Below are 19305 nucleotides of genomic sequence, written 5' to 3' on the forward strand. Positions count from 1 at the left end.
AAATAAGAATTTCTAAATTACTGATTTTAGGGAATGAAAATCAGGTAATTGAAGCAAGGTCAGACACTGAATTAGTAGGAGAAAAAGGACTCTAACCTGGGATCTACCCACTCTCTCCTCTTCAATTACTTCTGAAGACTAGCAAGTAAAATATTGAAATCTTCTGTAGGTTTCAAACACTTAGAGCCTGCCTTCCACATCAAAGTTAATAGCATAGGTCTTGAATAAAATTTAAATAGTACTCTGATACTTTCTTTACAATATCTGCATTGAAATATCATGCTGGCACCTGAAATTGTAGTGGGAATGAATGCTGGAATGCCAGAACTATCAAGAAATAGGTCCAAAGTTCTTTTTTTGGTTTTTTTTTTTTGAGGAAAGCTTAGTGCTAGAATGCCAGAAAGCACAACTAGGAACTAAATATCATTTGCTGTTAGTTACTGAAACTGCATAACCAGGGTAAGGCAAATGCTAGAGGTTCTTGAAGCTTACTTAGGTGGCTCAGTCTAGGGCTGTTTATTTCTTTGAATAATTTTTTTCTCTCATATTTTCCTATTAGAAACCGGTTAAAATCAAAATACATTTTCCAGTGACCTAGTGGAATCAAACCCTATGGATTTGACATCAGAAGGGCAACATCAATTGCCAGGCAGCGTGTTGGTGCCAGTGTTCAGTGTTGCAGCACCAGATTCCTCAGCCATCAGGGAGATCAAATGTTTGGAACTGATTTAAGATGGCAAGCTCTCAATTAAAGGCACACCACCAAGGCACCTGCAAGCTGAGGCTCACTATCTCCCAGGTGCAGAGACCAGCTCTCCTCTTCCCTTGGCCCTGGGATCGTCTCTTATTCCTCAGCACACTGCACACCATGTGTTTGTGGTGATAACATTTACCTGCCACCTTGCTTTAGTTAAAGGAGCAAAGTGGTTTTTTTCACCTTGCCTTGCTTTTTTTGTCTGTTTTCTTTTCCTCCCTTTTGCTAGCTGCCAAACAGACACAAGATAGCATTAATCAAAATGTTCTGGGTGACCTTTGAAGAGACACTGTGCTGGGAGCCCTCTTCACAATCTAAATGAAGCACATCATCCAAGGAATGGGCTCTCTTGAGGTTACAAACAATTTCACCAAAAAAAAAAAAATTGTGGGCAAACCATGATGTCAGGCATTAAGGAAATAAACCCTGCTAAAGAGTATTCATTGTATAAAATCTCCTCTGCTATTTCCTTCTGTACTCCAAAAGCATCTCAGCTAGTGACAAAGGGTCTGGCTACCACTTGCCCAAAGAGTGTCTGAGGTAGGACAGCAAGTAAAATGCATTTTACCAGCTTATTATATGGTGAATGATTCATAAAGCATTTTTTTTTTCCCCAGGATAATGTATATTTCTTCTTCCACAGTGAATGACATCCCCAAAAGCAATATTCATCTGACCAAATGCAGAGGTGTCCAGAACAGAAATCTACATCTAAGCCATGTTGTCTCTACATACAAAAGAGAGGAAGTGGCACTTCTGAGGTGCAGTCCATTATACTCAAAGGTAAATGTTTAATATGGGTCAGATTAATCATAGTCTCTTTTTTTAGCTGATATTTTAAAAAATCAGATTTTCTTCTCACTCAGATGTACATTATAGACATCTCAAAGAGGGGATATGATTCCTGTCTAATCAACATTAGTTGGACCATTCATGCAAAAGATTCCCTGTAAATATGAGCTAGTGGGTACTTAGAACAAGACTATGACCACTATAATATTGTATAGAAAAACAGATCTGTATAAAGCTAAGTTTCTACTACAGTGTCATGGATTCTTGGGATAAGAACAAAATTGCCATGAGGCACCACATGAATTTATCATACAAACAAAAGTGTCAGTTCACATAACACACAATTATTATGAAACTTGCTGCATCAGGAAGTTCCAGATGCTAAAAAGGAAAACAGATCAAAACCCAAGAAAATACATCCACAGTGTACAGATCCACTTACTGACACTAAGCTCAGGGGGAACAGGAAGACACAGGAATATCTATCCTTTTCACTTGGCCTTTTTTATCATAAACATGAACCTCAAGCTGAGGACAGGACTCTGAGCTAGATGGACTGATCTCCAATTCAGTCATCCATTCCTGTTTTCTGACCTCATACTGCCAACACTGTTCTTACAGCAGTGAGCCAAGCAAGGAGCATTATAGTCCTATCTCACTCATACCATTTTTTTCCAGGATTACCAAATGCAGGTTAAGCCTCAGTTTTACACCAGGAAGCACCCAAACAAAAAATGCAAGCCATCACCTTATCTGCTTTCCCAATATTACTTCAAAACGTTTGTGCTTTGTCCAATCCTCCATTCCTGACACATTATTTCAGTCGAGATATTTACTGGTGAGGAGAGTTAGTGTTGGAGCCAAACACCTACTTGATATTATCCGTTCTGTCATCAACGTGAGTCACCAGCAGTGGTCTCATCTTCCATCCTTTCAAGCAAAGTTGAAAAATTGCTAAAAATAGCAGCAGAACTTGACTGCAGAGTGTTTTTCTGGGGAACTCAAATCTTAGCCTGTGACTAATTCTGCTAATTGAATTTTTACCTCCATCTTTTTTGGGGAGAACACAAACAGTAAGAGAAAAGGTTGCTTTTTGTAATGTTTCTTTTTACTGCATTGTCTCTTGTCCCTTATTTTTTATGACAATGAAACACCAAACTATGGCTCAAAACCCTCTTCTGAAACCCTGTTTACTGAAGAATCAGACACATGGGGATTTCCCAATAATATTTTGGAACTCAGTAGTGAGCTATCATTGCAACACAAAATAAGCTCTGGCATGTTTATGACAAAAAGTATTTTACATATGACATTCTTTTTCCCTCTATCCAAACATCTCATTTTCCTTCTACTTTTAAATTAGCCATCAGGCTAACTACTGTATTTCAGCAATCACTGCTGCTATGCATTACCAAATATGAACTCTTATGCCAGGCTGAAGGAGACAGATATCCCTTATATTAAATACATCTCCTTCGTGACTGAAAGAATTATGTTAGGGAAAAAAAACTGTCATATTATGCTAATTCAATTTCTTCTGAGCACTTTTAAATCCACTCTACAGAAAAAAAAATGAAAAATCCAAATAAACACAGGAATATTTTTTTTTTCACTAAGTAACTACCATTCCCTTCATCCCATTATGGTTCAGAGAAAAATTAATTACTGTTATTTTCCAGTACAATCAATGTACATCAGTTATTTCAAAACTGTGTAGAAATAGACATACACACACACACACACACACACACACTAGGACTATTAAATGCTGCTAAGACCAGGAAATAGATACAAGTGTTTTCAAGAAAATCCTTTTTAGAAAAAGGTTTGTGTGTGTTTCATGGGTTCCCCCCAAATTTTACCTATGTTTATTGCAGCCAAGCCTGTACAGAGAGCCCATAATAACAGGCAGGAACAGGGACTATATCAGGATGCAAGCCAGCTGTCTGAATAAACCTGCATTCTGTGGTGGTAAACTTTAAAAAAAATCTGTAGTGTCTGAGGCCTTGTTACTGTTTTTTTCAATCAAATCAAAATGGTATATAATCAAAGCTGGCTGCATTTGCAGAAAAGGAGCCACATGAAGCTGTGCACTGGCAATTAACAGTGCAAGTGCTGTTCCTGAAGGGACACACAGTCAGTGCTTACATTCATCTCAGCATTAGCAGCCAGACACACAGTGCTTACAACAATAATTTTCATGGAGTTATCAAATTTTTCAACTGCAAACTCCAGTCCCTATGGATAGTAAATCACAGAAGCAATCCAAACAAAATCAGTGGAGGCGTGCTGCTAATGAAGTGTGTGCACAGATCCGCACAAAGTCGTAGCCCTAAGTATTTATCAGAGAGAAACAGGTGCCAACCAGATGCCAAAAAAATAAATAATATGTCAGAAATTAATAGCAGTCAGTCTGTTGCTCCTGCAAGTGACAGGAGACAACCAAAATGAAAATAAAGGAACCCAAATAGAATCTTGTAAGAGCCCACAAACAACAAGGGCAACGCACAATCTAATTTATGTTATCTGATATTACTTCAGGCTTTCTAATGCTGAAAAAATACAAGGTTATCTGTAGACTCAAATAAAGAACCAACCATGGGACTGCAGAGCACTGCAAAGCTGTAAAAGGACAATTCTTGTTCTCATGCCCAAAGCTCCTGCCAGGCTGGAGCACAGCCTGCGAGCTGCCTCACATGCCTGGAGTGCAGCGAGCAGGAGCGCCACAAACCCTGTAAACACTTCAGAAAATACAGGAGAACAAGAGGTCAACCAAAGATGTGACACATTGCCTAGTGCTGTCGAGTGAGAAGACAACCATGTCACTGAAAGAGTAGCAGCAAAGGAGGATTGTCTGCAATGCTGGAGAGATATTAACCACAGAAATAGTAATAGCAAAATAAATCAAGAAAAGAGCTGAAGCATTCTCACTTTAAGATATGATGCAAAGTATCACTCCCAGCTTTCTGAGTAGAAATATATCTCTTCTACTTATACAGCAGTTGCAGGATATAAAATCTTCTGTATACCTATTTACATCTATTTCTATAGATCAGCACAAAAACAATTGGTTAAGAACAAGTGCAGTCGAGTGCTTTATATGAAGTGCTGGAGGGAAAGGAGGGAAATCTTGTTAACAGTTCAGCAGGGCTCAGGTATGGAAATCAATGGCAAAACATGTTTGTACAGAAGGAAAAGAGGTTTTTTTTTTCCCAACTATCAGCATCAACCCATATTGGTGTGTGGAAAACTGTGCTGATGAAGCCAGCAAGAAAAATGCAACAAGGTTTTAGTATCCTTACTGAAATCTTTTATCTTGTAATATGTGAAAATATACAATATGTGAAAAAACACAACTAACATTTTTCATGGAAGAGGCTTCTAAGTGTCTAGTGGGGAATTAACAGATGTTGGGAGAATCACTTTACAAATACAAAGGGTTGCTATAAACACATTAGCAGAGGGAGTTGCTGCTGTTGAGCCATAACTTAGAAGGTGTTTACAGGTATTCTCCCAAGTAATCTGTGAATTCTACACAGTTATTTACCAAAAGTGTGAGGAAACGTAATAGTAGGTACAAATGATGGAATTATTACATTGACAAATAAAATAAAGCTAGTCACACATCAATTATTAAAAGATAAGCTTGCTGAAAATTCAGCCAAACACATCCCCTATTTTTCATTCTCCATCACTATTCCAACATTTCTTGAACTTCTTTAATTCAGACATATCTATTTAATTTTCACTCCCACCATCTTGTAGGCTTTTTTTACTTCATTTTTCAAAAGTAATTATCTTTCTTCCCTTTTCTTTCATTTCTCCCATTTCAGGGAGAATTACTTTTATTACTTTTTTTCCACCTTCTTTTAATAATTTTTAGGACTCCCTGCCTCTCCTGTCTTATTACCAGCTTCCCTCTCAAGTCTTGTCTAATGTGTGTATTACAACCATGTCTATGGTGTGCAGTACTAAAAAGGTTTGTGGTGCATGCCACATTTTGCCACAGCAGCAGTGAATGCAAAGAGCCCCCTAGATTCACCCCACTTCTTACTTCACCAGTATTTTTCCCTGCAGCACTGATTTTACTGACATAAGCAGCAAAGAGTAAAATGCTTTTGTTAAGTCCCATTGCTTCAGGAAACAATAAAGTGCTGAAGCTCCCCACCAAAGCCAATTTAGCAACTCAAAATAGCACTTATGCTTCTCTCAGATTCAACTTTTCAACCCCTACTCCTCCTCCATTCAGTGCTCATCCCTGTTCCACACCTGTAAACTCACATGTGCCTAAATATGGGGATAAAGCATCCTTAGGTACCCAGGCTACCACTGCTGCTTATCCAGAGCTGTCACTGCCTTGGCTCAGCTCAACATCCACCTGATGCTCATCTCACACCCAAATCCAGACTGGGGTTTATTACTCAGGTGCCACAGACCACATCTCCTGACAGGCAGCAGCAGTGCCCAGGAAAATCCACATTACAAAAGCTAGCACCAGAGGTGTTCCTGACAGGGGAGTGTTGCTGCTCAGCTGGAGGAGGACAGCAGGGATGACACACCTCAATAACAGCCAAAAATGTGAAATTAGGAGGGATAACATAATAAAACAAATTTGAAAAGTAACTGGTTGGTGCAAATAAACTTCACTGAGATATAATTCATTGACCTGTGTCTATTTTAGAAGTCAAAAAATGTCTTTCAATTTCTTGTGTGGGTTAACGGTCCCAAACAGCTTGAGTATTTGCCATTCCACATAATACCTAGCCAGTCACTTCAGTGGAATTCTAAATAACTGACTTCAGCACACAGCTAATAGACATAAATGTACTTTCTGATTATTTTTCTGTCAGATATGTTCGTTCCTCTGAAATGAAAGTAACAGCACAGAAAACATTTTAAACTAATTATATCATTATGGTTTTAAAACTTCATTAAAACTGCTTTAAAACATGCCTCATTTTCTAGCACAAAAACATTTTAAATTATGGAAATAACTTTCTGTTCATGAAATCTACATATTTTTAATTACACACATTTAATTAGAGAACTATTTGTTGAATTCAAGAATATAACAGTTTGAGATGTTTATTTATGCATCAGATGGGAAGAAATAAGCTGGTCATAGTCTTCTGAAGATTGCTTCAAGATCATTTGAATTCATGCCTTTTCTACATATTGAATAGCAGCTTAAAGCAAACATCTTAACTAGAAAGACATTTACAAAGAACTCATATGAAGAATTTAGTGTATAAGTGTTCTGCAGATAAGTAGTCATTGGCAACTCCTAACCTTGAGCTAAAAGGCCCTGATGTAGATGATTCATGGGTGAAATTGCAACATACATCATAGAAAATCACAATATTAGTAATGCTAATGATGATGCAAATATCATTAATATTTATGCAATGATTTCAATTCTCCACTGGTTTCCAAAACAATCATTTGGAATTCAAATATTATCTGATTCCTTTTATGTTCACTAAGCCGCAGTACTAAAATCCCTCTCACAATTTCCTCCACTTCCCAGATAAAAAAAAAAGAATATTTGGCTGGGATACTTCCCAGAATGGCCTGATTCTCTCAGAGCAGGCACAGTCACACTCTGAACAAGTTCTGGTCTCTTCTTTTGAGAGGAAAAGCTGGTGCACTGAACTCAGAAACACCCAATAATGCTAAAAATACCTTTGCATTCTGCTGGTTTTACAAAACAGCTTATCAACTCCCTTCACACTTTATGCTGCAAATTCTGTCCCACACCTGCAAATACAAAAACATTGCTCTTCATTGTTTGGCATTTGTTCTACTGCAGGGCAGTGTTTCAGACATGCTACAGATCATCACTTTACATAAAATGTAGTCTATTTGCAAGACATAGACATGTAAGTTACAACAGATTTACTTGAAAATCATCATCTGCTCACTCACACATTGATTGAAAGTGGCTATCTGGTTTTATATAAACAAATTTATTTTATATATAATATATTTTATATCCATGACTAGCCCTCTAAATCATTTACACGTGATGAAAATTTGATAAATTCTTGGACTACACATGTAAGCTGCTGGATATCATTTAGAATTGTACCCTCTCACTGACATCAAAAAGAGGGTAGCTACAATATAAGACAATCACAGAGGAAAACAAACAACTATCAAACCAAATCACTGCCACCCTGAGACAGCTCAGTGAGATAACTACTGTAACTATTTATGTTTTATACAAAAGCCATTCTTTCAAATAGAATTCTATTCTTGGAACAAATTGTTCTTGCTTAAGAAATCTGAAAGAGGGCAACTATCTCCTGCATTAATGAAGGAACATCTAAACCTGTAAGATCTTGCATGAGAAATAGTTATCAAATAGAACAAAAGAACATTAATTAGAAAATTCTAATATACCATTTCATAGACAAATAATGTTTTACAGGAAATCTACTATACGCAGTAAATATAACAGTATATAAGTACTTGTGTTCTTAATAGAGTTTCCTATCAAGAAACTCCAACACAGGAACAGCATAGGAACAGCAAAGAGATTCCTTCAGAATACTGGGGTCAACATTTCAAATAAGATCTGAATTTTGAAGAATCTGTAATATTGCTACACCAGAGGATATTCTGAAAATCAGCATGTGTCAAAGCATATCCTACTTCTGGAAAGCCCAGTCTCCATCTCACACCCCTCCCAAGACATACACTGCCCAGAGCACCATGAAAATTATTTCCATACTTTTACATGACACTCACATCTGCAGTACTTGAGCACTTCATAGAGGCAGTGCTCCTGGAAGTCATGCAGTCTGACCATTAACACTTCTTAAAAATTACTAATATCTACAATTTAGCTGATTTTAAGAAAAGAAACTGGTTTAACCTGTTCCTAGTAATTTGGAGAGTGTTACCCACACACTTGCTGCCAGGGGATAATTTCTGAGAGCACTTTGCAGTATGCAGAACCATTTTCTGGACACATCCCTGTGATTGTCATTATGTGGAAGGGTGAAATTACAACTTTCCATTTCTTTGGACATCTCAACCATTTGACTTAGATTTTCTACATATGTCAAGAAGCACATTCTGAAAAAATCCAAAAAATATTCAATTGGAAACAGAAGGATGAAATATTAGGTTTTATTTTACTACATTTTACTTACAATACCACTGTGGGTAACTACTCTCTTTCAAATCCCATTGTATCCTGATGCAGCTGGTCATGGTGATTCCTAAGCAAAATCACCACTGGAGAACAAAGAAATAGCCTGTAATCCTGTTATTGACATTGTTTTTATCATAACACTTATGAATAAAACAAAGCAAATAAAACAAAGTGAAAATTCAATTTGCCCTGATAATCCTATTTCCCAAACTTTAAAGTGCTCTGGAGGCTCTGAAAACCCCAGGCAATCCATCACACGATGCAGCACTGTTTCACCACAAGTCATTGGCAAGGTTGGAGGTGCACAGCCCTGACTTCTTCTTCTAAGACTTAGAAACTGGGAAGGAGCTGAAAACCATTACATGAATCATTTATCATTATAATCCTTCAGCACATACACTTTATTTCTCAGAAAAAGACACTGTAAACTAGAATATATTGTTATAAAGAATAAAATTAAATTTAAAAAAGGAAGTCTTTCTTGTTAGATTTGGCTACTTCTCTCCCAAAAAAAAAAAAAAAAACCAAAACCAAACAAAAAACCCCAAGAAACTGACATTTTCTTTGGATTTTTTTTAAATATGTAAATATCAGAGTCAATTCACCTAAAGACTGTTAATAAGATTGCTATAAGGAAAGCTGATTTTTAACTGAGATCTGTTCCATCACATTAGTGAAAAAATGATCTATTAAAGAACAGTAGAGAGTAGAGAGAAAGACAAATCATGCCCTTTCCTCTGCTGGAATTTCAAATACAGATGCTTTGCATTTTGCTTTTGTTGTCTCAGACCGAAAGAACTGAGTTTTGGCTCAGGAGCTTTGCTAAGAATTGCTCTTTGATTATCACTTAACTCAGTTGAGATTTTGGGTTTGATCTGGATGTATTTCAAAGTGTATTTACTAAAAAAGTCTATTAAACTATTTAATTCTTGCTTGAGGCTGAAAAATCTAATGATGTTTTTCAAACATTCTTTTTATCATCACCAACAGGTGTATTTTCAAGGAGTAAAATGGTGATAAATGTACTGTCAGTAACATTTTATGAGATGCATGGAGTTTCTATAAAAACAATTTTAAATCTATTCAACAGGGGAACAATTTTTGATGGCTCTTCCCTGAATCTTCAGTTTTAAATGTTTCAAGCAAATCCTGTTGGTTCATTTCACATCATTTAAAAACATAACATTTATAAAACATATAATTTTCCCATGTTTGGTTTCCAAATGTTCTTCAAGAACAAGAAACATGATACAGCAAAGAGAGAATGGCAATGATTCACTTTTTGTCTCATAGAGAAAAATGTTAAATTGCTTTAGGGATTTCTGTCAGTTCTGGGGTATGAATACATTCATTTGTGTACAATTCAAGATAGGAAAAGTTTCAACCAGTTACTTTCTACTTTTGAGAACCCTGAACAAATTAAAAGTGGTTGAGCAAAATTAATTTTTCACCAACATTTAGCAAATTTGCTTTTGTTCCTTTTCCTCAAGAATGGATCTTTGTTACCAGAAAGGTACTAATATAGCAAAATTTCCATCGGAAATTATTTTGCAATATGTACTACAGATCACCGTCAATTCTATCCAAAAAGGTAACAGTTAACTCTAAAAAATGAAGTATTAAATGGAGAGAGGTTTCCTGCAGGACGTTCATGTTCAATCAAGAGTTGAAGCTCTGCTCCCTTGGCACAGAGAACTTAGGGGTTAGGGTAGGGCTTCCCTCTAAAGGAGCAGCAACAGGAAGGAAAGGTTTAGGGTGGTCCTAGAAACTAAGGACCAGCAGGCATTGCTCCATTTTCCATCCTGTCAGGAAATGGCAGGGACTGACCCGTGCCTCATCATCCGTCTGGGGCACAAACTCATTCCACACACAGCTTGTGTTTCTTCAGCCTGCCTTTGCTAACCTCAGTGCAGCAGACCACATGCTTAAAAAGTGAAATACAGGCTATCCTACTCCAGCTTCTCCTCATCCAGTGGATTCTTCTTCTCAAGGAGAGATGAAATAAGCAGCCATCACTTGAGGGAGGCTTGATGTCTCACTTATTGTGACTGGAGAAGCGGGCCATACTGAGGTAGGGCAGCACTTTTCTGGGATAAACATCCTTGTTCTGGTTTCTGGAGATAAGCAAACACGGCACAGCACAAGTGCTGGGATGAGGTCTAGAAGCAGGAATGGGCTGCCAACAAAAGGCCAACCCAGCAGAGGGGGAGCAAGACCACCAAAGACCCCCAATGTCCTCCAACCTGTTTCCAGAAGGATCTAGAAGAATGAACTGCATATGGCAACTCATTTGAACAGAAAGTGAGACACTTAGCTCCAGAACAGGCAAAAAGTACCAATAAAACATAACCCCACAAAACCTAGGCACACATGTGATCCAGGACCCCGGGCACCCCATCAGCAGGATTGATGCTAGAGCCAGGACTGGTGATCTTTCTTTCTTCTTTCTCCCTCTCTTTATTCTCTCCCTCCTCTTTCACCCTACTCCTTACTCAAAATCCACTGCAGTGTGTTTATATCATAAGGGACTAACACTCCAGTTGCCCTGCCATGTGTATAATTTACTAATAAAACTTTGCAAATTTTTGCAGCCCCTCTGACTTTTGTTGTTCCTTTTTGACCACAGGCACCTGTGAATCCTGGGTGCCCCCTCCCCTTGAGGAGCAATGTGGGACACCACATGCATGTTGTCCTCCAAGCCCAGCTTCATTAACATCTGCCTTCTTTATCCCTTTCATTAACCACTCCTCTCTCTGTATTCTGTACATTGTCAAGTAGTTTTTCCTGGTTTCAGCAGGGATACAGGTCTTAGTAACGCACTGATGTTTCAGTTTTTCCTAACTAGTGTTTACTCTAAATCAAGAACTTTTCAGTTTCCCTGAAACTGCTTTGCCAGGGAGCAGGTACACGAGAGCTGACCATGATATGGCTCAAAGCTATGAGCCATATCATGGAACACCAGCCCAGTACATGAACTGGGAGGAGCTGGTCAGGTACAGGCTGGGCATCAGTCAGCAGGTCATGAGCAATTGTATTGTGCATAAAAGCTTTGTTATCTTTTATTCCTCTCTATTTCTCTGTTTCATTATTGTCATTATAATTACCATTATTGTTGCATTATTGTTTCAATTACTAAACTTGTTAAACAGATAAAACTTATTAAACAGATAAAAACTGGTTTTATATCAACCCACAAGTTTTACGTTTTTTTTAATTCTCCTCCACAACGTGGGGTGGGAAAGGGGAAGGAGGGTGCAACTTGATTGGTTGTGGTGTGGTACTTAATTGCTGCCTGGGATTAAACCACAAAAATCTCTATTTTCAGGAATTCATACAAAAGCAAAAGATTTAATGTTGCCACTCTATTATTGAGTGCTTTCAGAATTCAAAGAACAGTGAATTGAAAACATTAGGCTTAAAATGTTGGAATAAGGATGCCTTAATGACAACCACAGTCTCATTGTGTATCCATACTAAATGTGTGAGGAGATTTGCAGATGGGAAAAGCTATAAGCATGTTTCATGACAAATGTCGTAGTGTAGTTCAAAATTAAATTAAAGAAGTGTTTGGAAGGGACCTCCAAAAATCATCCACTCCAACATATGGATTCAACTTCAGACTACTGCCAAAGCAAGGCCATGATTTCATATGGTTAAGTCCTGAAAACTTCCCAGAGTGGATAGTCCAAAAATTCCCTGGTTGTTCCAGTGCTGCACTACACTTCTAATGAAGGAGCTTTTCCTAGAATTCATTCTGAATTTCAGTGTGAGCAGCAGCAGTGAGCATCTTCACAAGTATCACCCATAACTCAGACATTCCTGAGGAATATCTTTAGAAAAAATTGGTTTTTTCTAAATAACAGTCTCCATAGCCAAACTTATTTCTGGAAATGGTTTCTCACTCATTATAACACTCAGAGAAGTCTCAAAAAAATACCACAGAAAAAAATTTAACTGATTTCTAGAGAGTTTCATGTCTAGAACTGTTTCCCAGAACTGCTTTAATTAATCAACATGGGCTGTCTCTCCATACTAACACTGTGAGGCATTTTCTATGAGGCATTTTCTTGATGCCTCACCCAAAATTCTATCCCTTGAATTGCCCTGCATGACTTTGTGGCAGCAACTGATGCAACTGTTACAGGGGCACCGGGGTTCCTATCTTTCCTCACCCCAAACATTAAAATAGGCAATTGCTACTTGCTCATGAAAAGCCTCTTTTACCACAACATTCAAGACCCTACAGGAATCTGCTGCACTCCTCTTCTGAACCCCTGTGTGATATTGTATGGTATTGTTTCACATAACCTCCAACCAAAAATGCACCGATGACACCTTCCCCAGATAGCTCTTTTCCCACTGATACAACCAAAGCCTGCCTCAAATGCTCCAGCAGTGCCTCTCTAAGATTGGCATCAGCCTAAAGAAAAGGCAGCTCTTGCCTCATGGCATTTATGCTCCCGTGACAGGATTAGAAAGAAGGGCAGACCAAGATTCGGTGCTTCCCACTTTCTTTTGTCCTGTTTAATGTCACATCAACAGTGCTAAAAATATGCTGCTACGTGCAGGCTCCAATTTATTCCCTCCTCCTCCTCCTTCTGGGTGATTGCTTGCTGAAGTAATCCATGCCTCCACACAGGCAGGAATGCAGCTCTAGGTATGCAAGAGGAAATGCTGCTCTGGCTAGAGCTCTGCCTTGGTCACTTTCCTACACCTGTACAGCAAGATGCAATTGCCACCAGGTTAGGATCTTATTGCTGTAGCAACTGCAAAGCCTCAGTCCTGATCTACAAAGCTCCAGGTTATTTGAAAGTTGCCCTTCTGAAGCAACCCTCTTCACCAGAGCTGCTGTAATTCAGGACAAAGTAGCACAAAATATCTTAAGTGTGTCAATTCACCCACCACATTTTCAGCTACACCACAAAATCTCCCAGAGGAGGTCACACACACCCTCCACAGCATGAACTAAAACCTTCCTCTTAGATAAAAAAGAATAAATTAAATATATACTCATATAAAGCCTTCTCTGACTTTTCTGTTTATTTAATTTTATGTCATGAAATGAGCACGATACTCGAACTTCAGCACCGAATTATCAAACTACCCTTTGTTCCTCAGCCACAGAGATTTCTGCTGTGCCAAAGAAGATCCCATTGTCCAGCTGGGACAAACACTTGCTCTTCCCTCAGCTCCTCCTTCCTCCTTGTGGCAACCCACAGAGCCTTAGCACACCTCTGGCCACAGCACACACCCACCTGCTGCACACCCAGGGAGTGTGCCAGAGACTGCCCATGGAGGGGGCCCTGCTCCTGGAAAAGAAGTGACCCCAGCAGCCCAGGAGCAGTGCTGCCATCCCTGACCCCAGGAGCCCAGGAGCAGTGCTGCCATCCCTGACCCCCCAGGAGCAGTGCTGCCATCCCTGACCACTGGAGCAGTGCTGCCATCCCTGACCCCAGCAGCCCAGGAGCAGTGCTGCCATCCCTGACCCCCCAGGAGCAGTGCTGCCATCCCTGACCCCAGGAGCAGTGCTGCCATCCCTGACCCCCCAGGAGCAGTGCTGCCATCCCTGACCCCAGCAGCAGTGCTGCCATCCCTGACCCCAGCAGCAGTGCTGCCATCCCTGACCCCCCAGGAGCAGTGCTGCCATCCCTGACCCCAGCAGCAGTGCTGCCATCCCTGACCCCAGCAGCCCAGGAGCAGTGCTGCCATCCCTGACCCCCCAGCAGCAGAGCTGCCATCCCTGACCCCAGGAGCAGTGCTGCCATCCCTGACCCCCCAGGAGCAGTGCTGCCATCCCTGACCCCAGCAGCCCAGGAGCAGTGCTGCCATCCCTGACCCCAGCAGCAGTGCTGCCATCCCTGACCCCAGCCCTCGTGGCACTGAGGGTGACCTGGCAGAAGGGTTTTTTTCCATGGAGGCACGGCTGTACCCAGTGCTTCCTGCCCTGCCAATCCCACCAGCCTCCACCCAGCTCCCTTATCTGCTGCTTTTCAAACAACCCTTCCCATCTCATACTCGCTTCTCACCTGGTTTACACGTCGTTAAATCAACAACAAAACCTGCAAGCAGGACCTGCCATCACCTCATTAATCATCATCCTCATTCTGCCTGGGCTCCCTGAGGTGGCACACTTCAGGAAACAGGCTGCCTTCTTCAAGGAATCTCTACTTCTCACACTTGCCATGGAGAAGGCCTGATATTGACAGGACTTCTGATGTTGCTACCAGAGTAGGAAGAACCATTGCTTCACTTGGGCGGGCTTGATCCAAATTGCCCTGCTCTGTAAAGCTGTATCCACAGTTAGTGAAAAGCAAAGCTAATTCTCTGAATGAAGTCCTGCAACTCTATCATTCAAAACCTAACCTTTTAAGGAGTGCATGGCATCCTTTCTGATTCACATATCCATTTGGTTGATCTATTTTCTCTATAGAACTGTTCTTTATTGCTACTCCATGTAAGAACAAAGTAAAGAAAAACCCTTAAAATCCAAACTAGAGTACAAAGATTAAATGTTCCCCATTAAATATACCAATGTAAACATTATTTTAAATGCAATAGTTTATGTGCTGTTTTTCATGGGGAGAGAACAGGACAAAAAGGAAAGAGACACGTGTGAAAAATAATTAAAATAAATTCAAATAAGGCAATATGCATTAAGGGATGAGGACTTTAGAATGAAAACAGACTATTTTGACGTGAGCTGTTTTTTCAGTAGGGAAACTTTGGAATTATTGGGTCCTTCTGAGCTATCAAAGCTCTGAAAAGGGCACGTATGCCCATCTACTTAGTCCAATCTATTTTATAGTGAGTCATTCTATTTTCCCTTCACAAAATGGGCCCTCCATTATCTTCCATTCTCACAGTCAGCTCTACACAAAGACTCTCTTCAGGATTCTGGCTGCCAAGTCTTCCTCCAGGAAGCAAGGACAAGAATTCTTTAACAACAAATTTCACAAATATTACGTGAAATAGCCTGTGGTAGAGAATATTATAGTATTTATCTCGTGCACAATAAGCAGTGAATGTAAAGGTACAATACCACTTCATAAAACTGTCTGTGATGCTGTCTTCTATGTTAGACTCTGAGCATGAACTGGTCTCTGATTGACTGACATGCTACAATCAGGATGACATAGACTTTGTTCTTTTGAAAATAGCTAGAAAATATTTGTAACAAGGCATACAAACCAAAGATTGCTTTTGCATATATAAATACATATAGGTCATAGAACTACAACATTACAGAAATAACAGATGTGGCGGGATAGCTCACATGGCTATAGTGCTGCAAGGGACACAGGCTTTTCAGAAAGGCAGGGAAAAGAAGACAATCTCTGTGTGAAGCAGCAGCTAAAACGTGGAGAACATTTGTACAGGTTGAACAACAGGGCTGGGTAAGTGCACGTGGGTCAGGATCAGAGGAGAGGTCAGTGAGGGTGGCATCACAGTGGGACTGGGCTACACAGTATGGAAGGGGTGAGGAAGTGGAGAGTGCTCCTTACAACAACTCAAGGAAGTATCTGGACTGCACACCCTGTTTGTTTGGGTTTTTTCACATGAGACTTAAGCTTTTGTGACACCCGCAGAGAACAAAGTGGCATGGCACAAGCAATGCAGACAATTTCTGCAGGGCATCAAGGACTGCTTCTTGATGCAGGCACAGGATGGGCCAAGCAGTGTCATACCCAGCTGCATCTGTTATTCATAAACAAGGAAGAAGTGGCTGTGGGTGTGTACACTCAGTGGCAGACTGGGCTGTAGTGACTGTGAAATAGTGAGGCCTAAGACCTTGTGGGGAACCGAGGAAGACAAGTACCAAAACACACACGCTGGCTTTAGGAAAGTTGACTTCAGCCTATCCAGGAGATGGTAAGTGGGACACTGTAGAAGGAGGCTTGGAAATGCAGGGAATTTGGGAAAGCTATCATGTCCTTGAAAACAACCTCTTACACATGCAAGACTGTTCATGATTCAGGAATACAAGCAGACTTACCAGGACACCAGTGTGGCAAAACTGAGAATTTACAACTGAGGTGAAGTGCAAAAAGGCAGCACAGGAGGTGGAAGCAGAGCATGAAACAGTGTGTGTATTTGCTCTACTGAAGTTAAATATATGAACAGACATCCACAACAGCATGTACAAATAGTATCTGTACCACAGATTGACACTGCTCCAGTGCAGTCAGTTGACCTGACTAGCATGTAACTAAGAGTAAAGGGCAGAATCAGTAAAAATCCTGGAGATGCAAAACTAGGGAAAAAATGTGGGGGCAAAGGGAAATCAATCTAGCAAACAGAAAGAAAGGCATTAAGACTAAACAGGCAGAGGCAGTTTGAGGTGGAATGTAGAGGAGGCTGGGGCTGGGACGAAAGCAGAGGCATTCCCCCACTGTCAACAGAGTGCTGTGAAACCCCCTGAGCCAAGGCAGCTCTATCCCCTCACTGAGCACCCACAGGAGCATGACCTGCCACTGCTCAGGGACACTCTCAGCTCAACGTGTTGGGAGGATTTAGTTTGGAAATCACTGAGCAGTGTGTGACCTGACATGGGCGTTAGCATGGCTCCCAGCAGCGGGGGCCCTGCTTGCTCCAGTTTGCTCTTCTTAAAATTAGTAAATGATGCACACAAAGAAGGTCAACAGCAGATCATTAGTGTTCCAAATGAAGCACTCTGCATTCTGGAAAAGCCTTACTTAAGGTTGGCTGCTCAATTCTTTGTGCATGAGGATATGGTCTGCAATTAGATAACCATACAGGCTGATTACATTGCTATGCATTTTCTCTTTGCATGAGCTAGAACAAAATGTCAAAGGTTTCCTCCAAAACATTCCTTAAAGATCAAGTGGATTTTATACTTGTTTTTAATTTTGATGTTTTCCTTATGTTTTATATATCAACCACAAATTGAAAATTAGGTCACTGTCTAAAGAATTAATTCATTGATTAATGAGAAAATGAACAATTAAAACAATAAATAATATTCCCATTAGAATTTAAGCAATGAAGCTTTAGCAATGCTCTTTCAGATACTACTCTTTAGATAAATCGTGGTTTTTTAAAGAAAAGGTACTATTAGACCAGGTCATTACTTTCAGTTTTAGTGCTTTCCTTATTTCCTGCCTTATTTCCTTATTTCCTAATGCACTTGCCTTGGTGAAGTGGTATTGAAAACTGTTAACTAATACACAAGCTTGCCAAAACTAATTTAACTGAGGCTGGCAGAGGCCAACATTGTGATTAAACAGGAGTAAAAGTTGGCCCACTAAGAAACCAAATCAATGCAATACCACCATTTAAGTGCTAAAAAATTCAGTGCTAATTTGTTTCTTAGCAAGAGTGATGACCACTTTTCTTCACAGCTTTGCAAAGCCAAGAATAAACTACCCTTTTTGTGATATCAAGGAAAAAACTCATTAATGCAAGGCAAATTACAAATTGCATTGCAAGCCTCAGCTAATTAGGCATAAGCTGTGTTTTGACTGTTTTCACTTTCTTTTAATAATTTGTTTTGGTCACACCTTTTTTCAGTAAGCTTCAGATTAATTCCAGACACAAATAATTTCTTCTGCCATTTACCAATCTAAAGTTATGGAACATTATGTGCAAGGATATAGTCCCTTAAGAAAAATACAAGAAAATCAATGATATTAGCTATCAGTTTGGGTTATGATAACAAAGTTTAACCAGATTTCAGTTTTGGCATTTCACATGCACACAAAATGAATTCACAAATTTACATAATTTCCACAGAAATGCACTGTCATAATTAATTTAATATACATGAATGAAGTTTTAATCTTCAAGGTCAGTGGTTAAAGGAAACCAGGAAATACTCCTATAAAGTACTATGGATCATTTATTTTCCTGCTTATTTTTTAAAATAAGCAGAAAAATAAATAATCCATAGTACTTAAAAAATTTAAAAATCAACATTTCTCAATATATCTTACCATTTGCTTTTCCTCTAAAGCTTCTCTTCCTGAGGCTTTGCTTTCATGTTTTCCTAACTCCATTTCCCAGAGGAATAAAAACCACCTAATATCCTGAGCAGAAGTGATTCAACCTGACTACATGTTAGATATCCCTGTACTTTTGGAGTCAGGACAGAAAAGTATCAGGAGCACCGTGGTGATTTCTGGTCAGCGTGTGTTTCCATTTATAGCCATCAAAAATCCACAAATAGAAGTGTGGAGAGAGGGCAGACAGCTGCCTCTGATAACAATAAACATTGGGTTGGTATCACAGCAGATTGTTCAGGATGGATTTTGGTTTCCAGCCCCATTCACTCTCTCCTTTTTCCTCTCTATCCCAAAAGCTCATACCAAAAAAGTCCATGAAAATTAATAGTTATGTCTCAATAGCACTAACTTGAGTTGACAGAGATTATTAAGCAAGCAAAATAATGAATATAATTTACATGTGCTGTGCCAAGACAAAAGCATACGGAAAAGCACTTTAAAACAGTGTTTCACCATAACTATTGATCTTTCCCTGTTGAGTGTTTGGGACTGAGCTATCCCCACATTCCCTCAAGCAGAGAGTACTCTCCTATCCTAATATCAGAGTGACATCTTGCACTTTTGAAATGCTAAACTTCCAT

The 19305-nt window shown here is 39.6% G+C and overlaps 1 protein-coding gene across 1 annotated transcript in view; it reads right to left on the bottom strand.

Annotated features, from left to right (window-relative positions):
• Positions 1–18718, bottom strand: part of MLIP (muscular LMNA interacting protein) — a 104648-nt gene extending 85930 nt beyond the window's left edge. Inside the window, exon 1 of the mRNA XM_077176337.1 lies at positions 18656–18718. Within this exon, the coding sequence (XP_077032452.1) occupies positions 18656–18718 (63 nt within the window). The remainder of the gene's footprint in view (positions 1–18655) is intronic.
• Between the last annotated feature and the right edge of the window lie 587 nt (positions 18719–19305).

The sequence above is a fragment of the Agelaius phoeniceus genome, chromosome 3 (assembly GCF_051311805.1).
Source record: "Agelaius phoeniceus isolate bAgePho1 chromosome 3, bAgePho1.hap1, whole genome shotgun sequence".
NCBI lineage: Eukaryota > Metazoa > Chordata > Aves > Passeriformes > Icteridae > Agelaius > Agelaius phoeniceus.